This window comes from Otolemur garnettii, unplaced genomic scaffold, assembly GCF_000181295.1.
Source record: "Otolemur garnettii isolate 467f Iridium unplaced genomic scaffold, OtoGar3 scaffold00023, whole genome shotgun sequence".
NCBI classification, from domain to species: domain Eukaryota; kingdom Metazoa; phylum Chordata; class Mammalia; order Primates; family Galagidae; genus Otolemur; species Otolemur garnettii.
The window spans coordinates 22,144,788-22,158,294 of record NW_003852418.1 but is presented as its reverse complement, the minus strand read 5'-3'; the positions used below and the strand labels follow the sequence as shown (position 1 = coordinate 22,158,294).

Genomic DNA, 13,507 nt, shown 5'->3' with positions numbered 1-13,507 from the left:
CTTATTGCTAGTGGGACTCTACAGAGTCCTGAGGGGATGTACAGTACAGGAGAAAATATTTGCCAATCATATATATTACACGTGTTTGGTATTCAGAATATATAAAAAACTCTTACAACTCAGCAACAAAAGTACAAAGGACCCGAAGGATTGTTGTGCAAAGGATTTGTATAGACCTCTCTCCAAAGAGGAGATAAAATGTCCAAAAGCACATGAAAAGATGTTCAATATCATTTGTCCCTAGCGAGATATCTCTTCTCATCCGTTGGGATGGCTAAAATTAAAACAAACCAAAAAAAGAGGTGGCGTAAATGACTCAAGGAGTAGGGCACCAGCCCCATATACCGGGGGTGGCAGGTTTAAGCCCCACCTCGGCCAAAACTGCAAAAAAACAAACAAAAAAACAAAACAAAACGAGAAGTAAGTATTAGTGAGGATGTGAAGAAATTGGAACTCTTGTACGTTGCTGGTAGGATTGTAAAATGATGCAGCCACTGTGAAAAAAACAATTTAGTGATTCCTCAAAAAGTTAAATATGGATTTATATGACCTACCAATTCTATTCCTAGGTATAGACACAAAATAATTGAAAACAAGTCTTCAGCCAAATACTATACACACATTTTGTAGCAGCACTATTCATAATAGCCAAAAAGTGGGAACAACCCAAATGGTTATCAGTGAATTAATAGGTCAACAAAATGTGCTGTATCCATGAGAAGGAATGAGGCTTTTACATGCCACAATCTGGATGAACTCTGAGGACATGCTCAGCAAGAACAGCTAGGAGAGAAGGCCACGTGCTGTGTGATTCCACGGACAGGGAAATCCGGAGGGGCTAGTGGGAACTGGCAGTTGCCAGGAGTTGGGGAGAGGAGGGTGGTTAGTGACCACTTGCTGTGTCGGGGGTCCTTTGGGATGATGAGCAAGTCATGGAATCAGGTAGCAGTGATGGTGCACAGCATCGAAGGGATGAGACGCCTCTGCATCACACACTTTAAAGTGTTTAAAGCTGTGCATTTTATGTTATGTGCATTTGAGTGCCAAAGGGAAAAAAAAGTGTAAGACAGAAATCTAGACCACGTGGATTGCATGCTGCAGGCTTGAGATGTTGAGGGACCCTGGGGAAGCCTACCTGGCTGGGCCACCAGGCAGGGAGGATGGATGCACGTGGCCCTGGTGGTGCAACATGAGGTCCAGTGAGGACTGTGGAGGGCAGGACAAGTACACAGACCCTACAAGGTCATGGTCCCACTGTCCCCACCAGCCTGACTAGCAGTCCTGCCTGTCGGTAGAGTAGGGTGGGGTAGGGACCCAACGGTGCAGGGCGGCCCTCACTGACCCACCTGTCTCCCTCCTCAGGCCGCCTGGAGATTCTATGCCACCAACCTGTCACGCACGGATCTGCACTCCACGTGGCAGTACTACGAGCGCACCGTCACCGTGCCCATGTACAGGTACCGGCGCCAGGACCGCCCACCCGCCCTGCTGCCACTGCATCGGTTTTATTTTCTATTTTTCATCTGTTTCAACAAAAAAAACCCCTTTTTTGTTGTTCATTATTTTAATCAATTGTTTTTTTCTTTAAAATGTATGTATATTTCAAAAAGATTCTGTGTGTGATTTATTTCAAAGCATTAATTTTGTTCTTTGTTTTTAGTGTTCAGTTTTTGTTTTTCACTTTCATTTCCCTCTCTCTGCTTTCCATTCCCCTGGGCTGGGCCTCCTTTGTGTCGTGGTGCCTCCAGGACACGCCCCTCCCCAGAGGCCTCAGCTCCCTGGTTTTACAAGAGTGGACAGATAGTTATGACCTCCAGTCAGGACCAGGATCTCTATGTGGGGGAAGGAAAGTGACCCTGGGGCATAGTGAGGCTCTAGGCCCAGGAGATCTGTGTTACCCTGAGGGTCCCTGGAGCCCCCTGACAGTATAGAGCACAGACACCCCAGCAGCCCCTGGGCAGCAGAGGAGAAGGAGACTCAGAAAGTGCCTCTGTGTGGGCAGAGGAGAGGCAGCACTGGCAGGCCCTTGAGCCCCTGTGGTCAGAGGATGGCTTTCAAGGGTTCTTGTTTTACAAGTGGGTGTGGCATCCCCCCAGGACTTTTCTGGGTGGGCTGGTCTGAGATGAGGGGCCGAGGCACTTGGTGCCCCAGGCCCAGAGGGACCCTGGGGTGGGCACCACCCTCCCTGCGTGCTGTCCTCTGCCCTGAGGTGCCTGCCTGCTCCAAGGCCTGCTTCTGTCCTCCAAAGCTTTCCCTGAGGGTGAGGTGGGCACAGGGCTTGGCTAGGACTACTTAAGGGTCCCGTCCTGACCTCAGCCATGGTGGGGCAGCCCAGAGGCTGGCCCACTGCCTCCTTCCTGGGCAAGTCCCTGGGTGGAGGGTGCTACAGCCCTTGGTGGTCCTTAGCAATTGAAGTTGTCCTCTGGGCCTGCCCTAGTCCACTCTCTCAGCATCCATCCCACTTGGCACCTTCTGGAAGATGGAGCCCTGAAGGCCTGGCTGTGCCCATCTTTCCCAGAAGTGTGGGCATTTAGTGCCACCACATGAGCCATGAGCACTGCAGAACGGCTGCTCTCAGCCCAAGGTCAGGGATAGGTTGACCCTGTGCTAATTTTCTTTGTTCTGTTGTTTCCCCCACTTTCCTTGGCTCTTTTTTTTCATTTTCTTTTCCTTAACCTGTTCTTTTAAAAATATTTCCATTCTTTTCCCTTTGTGTGTGTGTGAAAACCCTTGAAAGCTCACAAACTCAAACCTACGGGGCCTCCAGGTAGGAAATGCATGGGCAGAAAGCGTGTGTGTGGTTCTTGTTCTGTGTGGGGCAGTGTCGGGCAGGCCCCGGCCCCAGCCCCGCCCCCGCCCACCCCGCAGAGCCCCGCCCCACCCAGCAGCCCTGCACCTCTTGCTGTGCTGTGTGGTCGTTAGGCCTTGTCACCCTGTGGCCCCACCCTGCCTGGAGCCCCCGTGCCGGCCCAAGCTTCCTCTCTGAACCCCTCTCTTCCCTCCTGTGTCCCTGTCCGGCTCTTCTCGCCCTCCTCCTTCCTTAGCTGCTGCTTCCTTGCTGTGGGTCGTTTGTCCTTGGGTTGTCTTCTGCTCCTGTCCTGCTTCCTGCCTTGTCCCTACCTGTGACCCCATTCCTGGCTCACGGCCCCCACCTGTGAGCACAGCTGACGTGGCAGACATGGGTGTGTCCACTGTGGCACAGGGCGCCATCCTGGGCTACGGGTACTGTCCAGCTAGTGACAGTTCCTCCAGGGCAGCTCACCTCTGGAGGGCTTTGGGGTCTCCTTCCCTGGACTCCAGTCCCCCCGAGTCTCTCCACTGTGCCGGGGGAATGTCTCTGGCACGGGCAGCACAGACAGGTGTGTGTGCTGGCCCCCGCCCCTGTCAGTGTGTCTTCTAAGGGCTCTTCCCCCGCTGTGTTTGTGGCTATAGCCTGGAGTGGGAGAGGGGTTAGGGCACAGAGCTGTCACACACTTCGAGGGTCTTCTCCCTGCTGAGTGAGTGGGCTCCTTGCTCTATTATGACATCCAGGGCAAGCCATGCAGAGTGTGGGGGCCACCCCTCTGCCTGGACCAGGGCCCGATTTCTCCAGGGGTTACCCTTTCTGGAGCAGAGATGGCCTTCCTGGGAACAGGGTCAAAATGTTAGCCCATGCCTGCCAGAAGGGATGGGGTGCTGCTCTGGGTAGGGGCTGGTCAGGTTCCTTGGCTACCTCCACCTCCACCATGCTCAGAAATAAGGTGTGCTGGCTCCCATGGAAGCTGCCTGCTGGCATGGGTGGGCAGCCCTCTGCAGCTGACACCAGGCCAGCCCTCCCCTCCATTGGCACATTCACCCTCAGTCTCCACAACTGCCCCTGGAAGCAACTGGGGCTGTGTGAACTTCCTGGCTGCCTGCCAGCTGTCGGGCACCGCTGCTATGCGTGCAGGTGTGGCCACCTGTGCGGAGGTGTGGCCCCCATGTCAAGACGTGACCTCTCATGCTAAGGTGTGACCTCCCGTGTTGAAGTGTGACCTCCTATGTTGAGGTGTGACCTGCCATATCAAGCCATGACTTCTCATGTTGAGGCATGGCCTCCTGTTGGGCTCTGAGAGCTAACATTGTATGTCTGTTACTGGGCTACAGTCTCTAGCCCATGTGAACCTTGGCTGCCCCCATGGGCGAGCTGACCAGTGCTAGAGCCTGGGCCCTGGCTTGGTCCTGACCCACCTGGACAGTGACTGGCCCACTGGATAGGGGGAGAGGGATAGCAGGGGACAGAAGGAGCTCACAACACTGCAGTGGGGATGGAGAAGTGCCTGGGACATCAGGGTTAGGGATGGAAGTGACAATAGGGCAGTGGTTGGGGGCAGTGGGGTTATGGGCCAGGACTGGGAAGGGATCTTGGAGCACAGCAGATTCCTTGTCTTTGGCAGAGAGGGGCCAGGGCCCCTGTGTCCTAGCTGTGCTGCCCTGGGAATGTTCAGGGGTAGGGAAGGGGGAGGGAAGGAGGAGGGTGGCCCAGCAGTGCCCTTCCTCACCTGCCCACACTGCAAGGGCCAGGTTCTCCACCGGGCTCTATTCCCCTCTGCCAGCCCTGCTGGTTATGGCCCACATCCAGAGCCTGAGGCTCTCAGGGCTGGGGAGAGAAGGTGGACATGGAGCCTGGGCACAGGTGGGTATTGTCCAGAGCCTGATCACACCTATGCCCTGCCTGCGTGTGCTGAGGACGCTGGTGGGAGTGGGTGGGGTCTGCTCCTGGCTCACTCCTCATCCTTCTCCCACCCAGACTGATCCCCCCTCTCAACCAGCTGGAGCTGCTGAGGAACCTCAAGAGCAAGTCTGGACTCACCTTCAGGTCAGCAGCAGGGGCTTTGTGGCTGGGCAGGCATCCCAGGCAGTGACTCAGCCCCAGACGGGGTTGGGAGCACAGGGAGCCCCTGGGATGTGCTTCCCATGGGGCTTGGTGATGGTGGCACTTTCTCCTGCCACTTATGTTACACTGTCCAGGCATCCCCCAAGGGGCCACAGTGGATGGACATGAGGAAGGGGCAGGAGGCTGAGGTGTGGACCTCGAGTGTGCCCAGGGAGAAGTCCCCTATACCCTCCTCAGTCTTGGGGTGTCACCTTAGCTGGCCGCACCTGCTGGGTCTCCTATAATCTGAAAGGATGGGTGGGGCACAGGGTTGGTGTACAGAGGGCTCACTAGGAAGAAGTGGACAGTGAGGGTCCTTGCCAGGGCCTGGTGTTGAGGGATGTCCCCAGGCAGTCTGTCTTTGAGGAGCCCTCAGTGGGCAGGAGGGTCTGATGGTGGCCCATGCTCCCAAAGACTTGTTCACGTCCTGGAGCCCTGATCATAAACTTGGGGGGATTTTCTAAGTGGGCCTTGGATCCAATGAGGATCTAAGTGTCCTTGTGAGGAGAAGGAGATCTGGGGACACACACAAAGGAGATAGGCAAGTGAGGACAGGCAGAGGCTGGAACAATGTGGCCACAAGCCAGGGGATGCCTGAGCCACAGAGCTGGAGAAGGTAGGGGGATGCTCCTTTGGAGACCTGGAGGACAATGTTGGCCTTCTGGCCTCCAGGACTGTGAGAGAACACCTGTCTGCTGTTTTAAGCCACCAGTTTGTGGTTTGTGGATTTGTTGTGGCAGCCCTCGCACTGGGAGACAGGTGCTGCCACAGCCACTGCATGGACGTGTGGCACTAACATCCTAGGTGTTAGGCAGAGGCCGTAGCAGTTTTGAGGTGCAAGTTGCAGAGCTGAGACCACCTCAAGGGAGGGTGGAAACACCAATGCAGGTGCTGCTGGTGTGGACCCCCAGGATGTGGGGACCATGTCAGTGGACACTGGAGGAAAGGGGCAGCGATGTGCTGGGCTGTGCTCTACTCCTGGTGGAGGCAAGTTTTGTAAGTGATGTGTTGGGCAGCTAGCCACGATTTCTAGGCAAGGTGTGGAAAGTGCAGCCAGTTTCTCCTGGCTGCTTGCAGTAAAAGGTTAGAGCAAAGAGACAACTGAGGAAGGAACTGCTAAAGGAATCCAGAACTTGAAGACCTGGGAGGTCTTAGGCCTGTCCTAATGGCAAAGGATAATAAATCTGGGGTTTCCTATGGCAAGGCCTGCTCTGCAGAGATGGCCACGGGTGCGGCAGGATAACTTCTGTGGCAGAGACCGGTGTGACTCAGGCATCCAAGCAGCCATCTCAGCAGAAGCCGAGAAGGAAGATGCAGTTTTCCAGGACAGATATCCGGGCACCCTCTTGTCTGATGGCATCGGTCCCTGTGACACAAGGTTTTGGGGAATTTTACGCCAGTGTGGACCTGTGGGGATGGAGATGGCCAAAGTGAAGGGAGGCATGGACTTCTGTGACTCTTTGGGCAGGGGCCGTGCTGGAAGAGTGACCTGAGGACAGGGGAGAGTGACCCTGGGGCGGGGGAAGGATGATGGAGCCAGAGCCACTGGAGGTGGCTTCCTGAGCTGGAGATTGCTTGGACTCCGCCTGCTGGCTTTTTGAGCAGCCAGTGACCCCTTTAGCATCTGCCTTCCTGGGTGGGCTGTCTGTCCTATGCCTGCCTACTATTTATTATACTTCCAGCAGAAAGCTTGTTTACTAGATTAATAGGTCCATATATGTAGGATTCAGCCCAGGATGGATCAACCCACATCTCACACATACCCGATTTAACTGGTTAAATGATATTAGGTAATGAAATTTGGGACTTTTTGAACTGACGGTATTTAGATGAGATTTTGGATTTGATGCTGCAGTGGTTGAGATTTTCGGGGTGTTAGGATGGAGTGAGTGTATTCTGGTCTTAAAAGGGACATGAACTTTTGGGGTCTGGGGAGGACTGTGTTGGGTTGAATGTTCATCCCCCCAGAAGATAAGTTCATGCCCCAAGATCTGTGCATGAGACCTTATCTGGAAAAAGGCTCTTTGCAGATGTAACTAAGGGTCTTAAGATAAGGGCATCCTGAATTACCTCGGTGAGCCCCAAATGATTGTCTTTATCAGATACATAAGAAGAGACACAGAGAGAGCCATGGAAGGACACAGGCAGAGATTGGGGAGTGGCAGACACAAGCCCAGGATCCCTGAGGCCACCAGCAGCTGTGGGAGGCACAGAAGGTCCTCCCCTTGGGCATTGGGGGGCCCTGTCAACACCTTGATTTCAGCTTTGTGGCCCCCAGGACCGTGAGAGCGTGCCCTGTGACTATTTGTTACAGGAGTCACAGGGTGCTAACTCAGGGCCAGTGGGGTTATAGTGTGCTCTGGGGCACCTCTGTCCTCCAGGTGGGGCTGGGCTTCTGAAGGTGCCCCTGGTTGTTCCCTCTCTGAAATGGTTCAGGGCTCAGCCCTCAGGGAACCCAGTCCCAGGCAGGGGGTCTGGCTGCCACACCTTCCCTTTGCCACTGCAGCTTCTCAGCTCCGGTCAGCAGATGTTCAGAAGTGCACCAGAGAGTCTGCTGAGTGCTAGAACACCTGGCCAGGTGCACCTATGCCCATGTGTCCACTGTGACCACTTGTAGTCTTCTCGTGGACTGGTCTAGGAAAGATCTAAGCCCCCTACCTGCTAGTTAGTTCACTTTTATGCGTGTGTGTATACACATACGTATTTATTTTTGGAGATGTGGCCTTGCTCTGTGGCCCAGGCTAGAGTGCAGTGGTGCAATCATAGCTCACTGAAGCTTTGAACTCCTGGACTCAAGCGATCCTCTTGCCTCAGTCCCGTGTAGCTGGACTGCAGGTGCCCCCCACCACACCTATTAAATTTATAGTGGATGTTCTCAGCAGCAATGATCAGCACAAAAGAAGTGGATGGGACCAGATGGTCTCATGGGCAGAGAGAGATCTGGGAAGACCAGCTCTGGTGAAGCTGGAACCTCACTCGCTGTCTATGGCACATCACACCACCACGGGAAAATTATGCGGAAAAGAATCACCTCATTGCCCGCAGCCCTGCGCACTCAGGCCATAGGGCTTATGGGGACAGTGCCAGTCTTTTTAGAGCGCGTCAGGCAAGCAGGCCAGCTGGCTGCACTGGGAGTTCTGGATGTCACTGCTAGTGAACCTGTGGTGTGGCTCTGTGGGACAAGGACCTTAAAGATAGCCACAATGGCTGCAAATGGTGATAATGAACAAATGGCTGCTCTGTGATCAAATTGAGTATCATTTTGGAGATTTCAATTTGCCATGTTACAAATTTTTAAAGGAACAGATGAAATGGGATGAAGGCTAAGTACCTTTGGAGATCACAATAAAATTCAACAGGTTCAGCCGTCTCACAACAGACTTTAATGTAATTGTGGAAGCACTGAGCAAATCCAAGGCAGAACTCATGGAAATCAGTGAAGATAAAACTGAAATCAGAAGGTCTCCAAGCAAATCCCTCCCTGAAGTGTCTGACGAATATAAAGATGATGTAAAAAACAGATCTTTTTATATTAAAGTCTTCCCAACTGATGCAACCCTTGATACCATAAAAGAATGGTTAGAGGGTGGCACCTGTGGCTCAGTGTGTAGTGTGCTGGCCCCATATACAGAGGGTGGCGGGTTCAAACCTGGCCCTGGCCAAACTGCAACAAAAAAATAGCCAGGTGTTGTGGCAGGTGTCTGTACTCCCAGCTACTTGGGAGGCTGAGGCAATAGAATGGCCTAAGCCCAGGAGTTGGAGGTTGCTGTGAGCTGTGATGCCACAGGACTCTACTGAGGGCAATAAAGTGAGACTTTGTCTCAAAAAAAAAAAAAAGCAATCCTCTTGCCTCAGCCTCCAGAGTAGCTGGTACTATAGGCACCTGCCACACGCCTGAAAAAAAAAAAGAATAGTTAGAAGATAAAGTTCAAGTACTAAATATTCAGATGTGAAGAACATTGCACAAAGCACTTGAGGGATCAATATTTGCTGTGTTTGATAGCCCTGAATCTGCTAAGATGTTTGTAGAGACCCCTGGTTTGCTAATACTTTTCAAGGATGATTCTTTTGAAAAAGAGGAGAAGGAGAAGGAAAAAAATAAAGCAGAAGCTAAGTTAAGAGCTAAACAATAGCCAGAAAAAACCAGAAGGTAGAGGATGCTGCTGAGTTGAAATCTCTAGAAGAACAGATTGGGTGCTTGCTAAAATTTTCAGGTAACTTAGGAGGTCGGACTTTTAGAGATTTGCACATCCTTTTTCTCAAGTCATAGTGAAATAAAGTGGTTATACTTTGTCAGAGGCGCCAAAGAGAGGATAATTCTGTTTAAGGAAAATGTCAAGGAAGCATTGGGTAAACTCAAAGAAGCAGATAATGTAAGGTGACCAGATTTTAACATTGGTAAAGCAGCATTGACGGGGGGCGGGGGCAGGGGGGGCCTGACAACAATGCAAACTTTGATAAGCAGTTCTCGATCATCACTTCTCAACAATTATTTGTTATTATTACAGTTTAACATTATGAAATTAACAAAAATAATATAAAACTCATATCCTGGCGAAATAGCCATATGGCAACCAAAAACCGTATATTCCCTTACTGTTCTCTCGCCCCTTTGTTCATTCTTTCCAAAAATTGGGACTTTTTTAAAACACTGCAGGACACAGGACAAGTTGTTAAAAATCAGGACTGTCCCGCCAAAAGCGGGACATCTGGTCACCCTCAGATAATGGCAATTGCAGTAAAGGGATCGAGATGTGACCTGAGAAGACCTGGAAAGAAAATTAGAAAAGCAGCCTTGAAAAAAAATCACAGAAGACCAGCAAGAATCTCTGAACCAACAAAGCTAAAAGGTCACAGATTTAAGGGGAAAAGTCAACGTAAAGCTACCCGCCTGGATCTGCTAAAGGAAAATGCAGTTTCAGGGCAAGAAAACCAAATATGATAGTGATGATGAACATGAGGAAAATGGTGCACCCGGACCTGTGAAAAGAGCAAGAGAAGAAACAGAGAAGAACCCCCAGCAAAACAGAAAACAGAAAACGGTGCCAGAGACCAATAGTGTAATGCATAATTTTTTAGTTCATTTTAATTAGGTTTTAAATTGCCTTTGTTTCTGGAAGATTTTAAAATGAACATCAAATTAGGTCTACTTCAGTGTCCACTGGTAAGAAAGGAAAAGTTTTTTGTTGTTTAACTTGTCTTTTTGTGTTGTTGTCCAAACGAAGATTTTTTTTTTTTTGGAATGTATGTTTTGTGTTATTTCAGATGACTCAAATATCAAAAGGAAGATTCTTCCATTACATTAATTGCTTTTGTAATATGATGATGTACAAATAAGTAAATATATACTATATAAAAAGGAAAAAAAAATTACTCCATCGAGTCAAAACTGGAAAAAAGAATCAGAGCAGCTCAGTCTGTCCAGAGAACTGATTGTGAAGATGCCCTTTCAGAGCTTTCTTCAGCAAACACTTCATTTTAGACACTTTGCTAATTGGTGTGATTCTGATTAAAAGGAGAATCTGTGAGGCAGAGGGGGGCAGCCTGGGGTCAGGAGATTGTGTGGGCCTGTGTGGACAGTCCATCCTGAGAGGACCTAGGCTTGGCCTTCCCTTCCCTCAGAAGGCTGTCTCCCTGGGACTGCTCCTGCACCTGCCATCTTCTCTGAGCCCCCCTCACATGCAGCCCCCAACCTGTGGGGTCATGGGGTGGGCCCAGGCAGAGGCTCCTGGGGCAGCCTGAGTGGCCAGATGCTGACTCTGCTGCTTCTTTTTGCAGGAAGGAGCCCCAGCCGGAGCCATCCCCAAGGTCAGTGCCTCCTGCCTCCGGCCCCTGTGTGTCTGTGTGCACGCGTGTGTCTGCGTGTGCACGCCATCTGGTCTTTCTGGCCCTGCTCCTCTGCGTGTGCACATTGTGTTGTGGGCAGTGGCTACCGTGCAGGCCGAGGAGCCTCTGTGTGCAGGCCTGGGGCTGTGTCCAGCCACTGCCTGGCAAGGATGTGGGTCCTCTGGTCACTCTTCCTCATCCACCCCACCCCATGCTTTGGGCTGACTTTGCAGCACTGTGGCCTGGGCAGCTGGGGGTTTCTTGGGTGGGTTCCCCTCACTCACCCAGGAGCCCAGCCCTGGGGACTCTGACAGGGATCCTTCTGCTCTAGGCACAAGCCTGGTCACTCTGGTGGTGGACAGGGAGGACAACCAGGGGCCAGCCGGTGGGAGGAGGGGCTCACTTGATGCAGGCAGAGGCTCCGGTTTGTCAACAGTCTGTGGAGCAAGTGGGAGGGCCAAGCATTCCCTCTGTGCCTCACATCTGCTCTGTGGCAGTGCTGAGGTCAAGGTCAGTTCCCACTCCCTGATCCCTTGGTGGTCCCCAGGGTCCTGTGTGTAACAGGCAAGTTAGAGATGGGATGGAGAAGGTCTGCCATTTTCTTAGTATTAAAAAGAAAATCATGATCATTTCACAGATTTCGAGTCTGAGGACTTCCTATCCACCTGTGCGTCCTCTTGCTGACTTCCCGGGCTGTTCTAAGCTAGGCTGCCTCCTGCCCTATACCTTGCAGACCTTGATCCCAGAGGGGTGCTCACCTACCCTCTCCAGTGTTTCCTGAACTGGGGGGACTCAGACAAGATGCTGAGGCTGGGGCCAGGGTCTTAGAATTGGGCTGAGCCCTGTTTTCCCAGCCCATTGGAGAAGGATGCAGGTCTCCACTCTCCCAGTCCCACGGTGGGAGGATTAGGGTTGGTGCCTTGAATTGCAAAGATCAGCAGCTCTGGGGCTGGGAGAGCTGGGCTGGCCCGTGTGGCACCAGTGGAGCCCTTGGCATTGTTAGGACAAGCGGGGCATTAAGAAGAGCCGCTCACTGGCACTCGTCCACTTCACTTATGCAGTGCAAGTGGGAGCAGGTATCACTGTTGGTAGGAGAGGATGAGGACTAGGCCCTATCAGTGGCTCAGGACAGCCTGGGGAGGCTCCTCCCCTGCCCTGTGCCAGCTACCCTCACCCTAAACCCAGCTGCCCCAGGACCCGGACCTGGCTACCCTGCCACGTGGCCCCTCAGTCTGGTGCAATTTCTTGCTTGCCGCCGTAGCTTAGCTGCCGATGGCTCTTGTCTCAGCCTCTCTCTCTCTCTCTCTCCCTCTGCCCCCTCATCTGGACACTCTTGCCGCCCCCAAGTGCTTTAATCACTGTCACTGCCCTTCTCGGGCCCTTTTCTCGTCTGCTCTGTCTTTGGGGAGGAGGTGCTGGCCCTGAAAGCTGAATCCAGGTGAGGACACACGGGGCCTCTGGGCTCTCTGGTACGTTCCGTGGTCCCTGCTGCCTGTCCCCAACTCTTCCCCGCGTGTCCAGTGGTCCCTGCCTGCCTGTGCCTCCCACACCCTTCCCCGATGGTGGTGCCCGCCTGCCCCAGCCCTCCCCAACTCCTGAGGGGCCCAGGTCTCCTCTGGCCTCCTCTACTGGGGGCCACTAGGCCTCTGCAGCAGCATTGGGCCACCATGGGTTGAGGCTTCGGAAGGCTTCTGGGTGCTGGAGTGAGGAGTGGTCTCTGCCAGTGAGGACCCCACCTTCTGGGGTGCTAGCCTGCAGCCAGGTAACAGGTGGTGCCTCTGTCCCTGGCTTGGGGCAGCCACAGCCCTGTTAGCAGGGAATAGCTTCACCAAGCGGTACCCTGGAGGGGCCTGCTCTGTAAAGTGCTGAGGGGGTGCAGGCTTCCTCATGCCCCCCTGAGATGCCCCACCTGGCACAGTTATCCAGTGGGGTCAGTGCCACACCTCACACTGCCCTTTGGATGTGAGGCTTGCAGCCAGCAGGGCAGGACCCATGGGGCAGCTGGTCTGGGTGGGTGGCTGGTATGGACACAGGGACTTTCGCTCAGCTTCGTGACCCCTGGTCCTGCTGGGGTCCAGGGGGCCCCTGTGCTGGATAAATTGGGCAGCCAGAGGCGGGCTCAGGCTGCACTGCTCCGTGTGCGTCTCTTGTGGCTGTGACTGTCTGCGTCGTCTGTCCCCCTTCTCACTGACCCTGTGCCAGGAGGGGCCTCTGACCCATTCTGTCTCCACTCTTCAGGGGCGGGGGCAGCTGCATGTGTGGGAGGCTGTCTGTCCTGTCTGGTCTCAGTCAATGTCTGCAGGTATCTATGCTCCACCCTTGTGGGCCCACGGTCCCTATAGGCCTGTCTGTCTACCCCACCGGCCTCCACATCTGCTGGAAGGTGCTGATAGGACCATCGGGACAGGAGAAGAGCCAATGCCAGCCCCAGCAGAGGGGACAGGTGTCATGTGGCCCCAGACTGGGTCCTCACATACCCAAAGCCACAGGGTGGTGCTCAGGGGACTGTGGCTCTGAGCATAGCTGCATCTCAATGCTCATTAAATGCAATACAATTAGAGATTCGCTCCCGAGTCCCGTGTGCCTTGGCCAGGCGTGGCCGGTGGCTACCAGGTCAGGCCATTTCTTCCACTGCTGAATTGATCCTCAAGGCCCTGGGAGGTGCGCTAATAAGCTGAGGTCTCCGCTCAGCGCCTATAGCTCGACCGGCTAAGGCGCCAGCCACGTACACCTAAGGTGGCGGGTTCAAATCCCCAGCCCGGATCCACCAAACAACAATGATGGCTG

At 53.2% G+C, this 13,507-nt stretch overlaps 1 protein-coding gene and 1 pseudogene across 4 annotated transcripts in view; both read left to right on the top strand.

Moving 5' to 3' along the window:
* Positions 1–13,507, top strand: part of KCNQ2 (potassium voltage-gated channel subfamily Q member 2) — a 60,788-nt gene that overhangs the window by 35,168 nt on the left and 12,113 nt on the right. For 3 of the 4 annotated variants that reach the window (XM_003787771.2, XM_003787770.2, XM_003787774.2), the window contains exons 8-11: positions 1,363–1,457; positions 2,738–2,767; positions 4,769–4,837; positions 10,673–10,702. In XM_003787771.2, the coding sequence (XP_003787819.1) occupies positions 1,363–1,457; positions 2,738–2,767; positions 4,769–4,837; positions 10,673–10,702 (224 nt within the window). The remainder of the gene's footprint in view (positions 1–1,362; positions 1,458–2,737; positions 2,768–4,768; positions 4,838–10,672; positions 10,703–13,507) is intronic. The other variant, XM_003787772.2, reaches the window with a different exon arrangement.
* Positions 8,098–9,953, top strand: LOC100951229 (annotated as a pseudogene).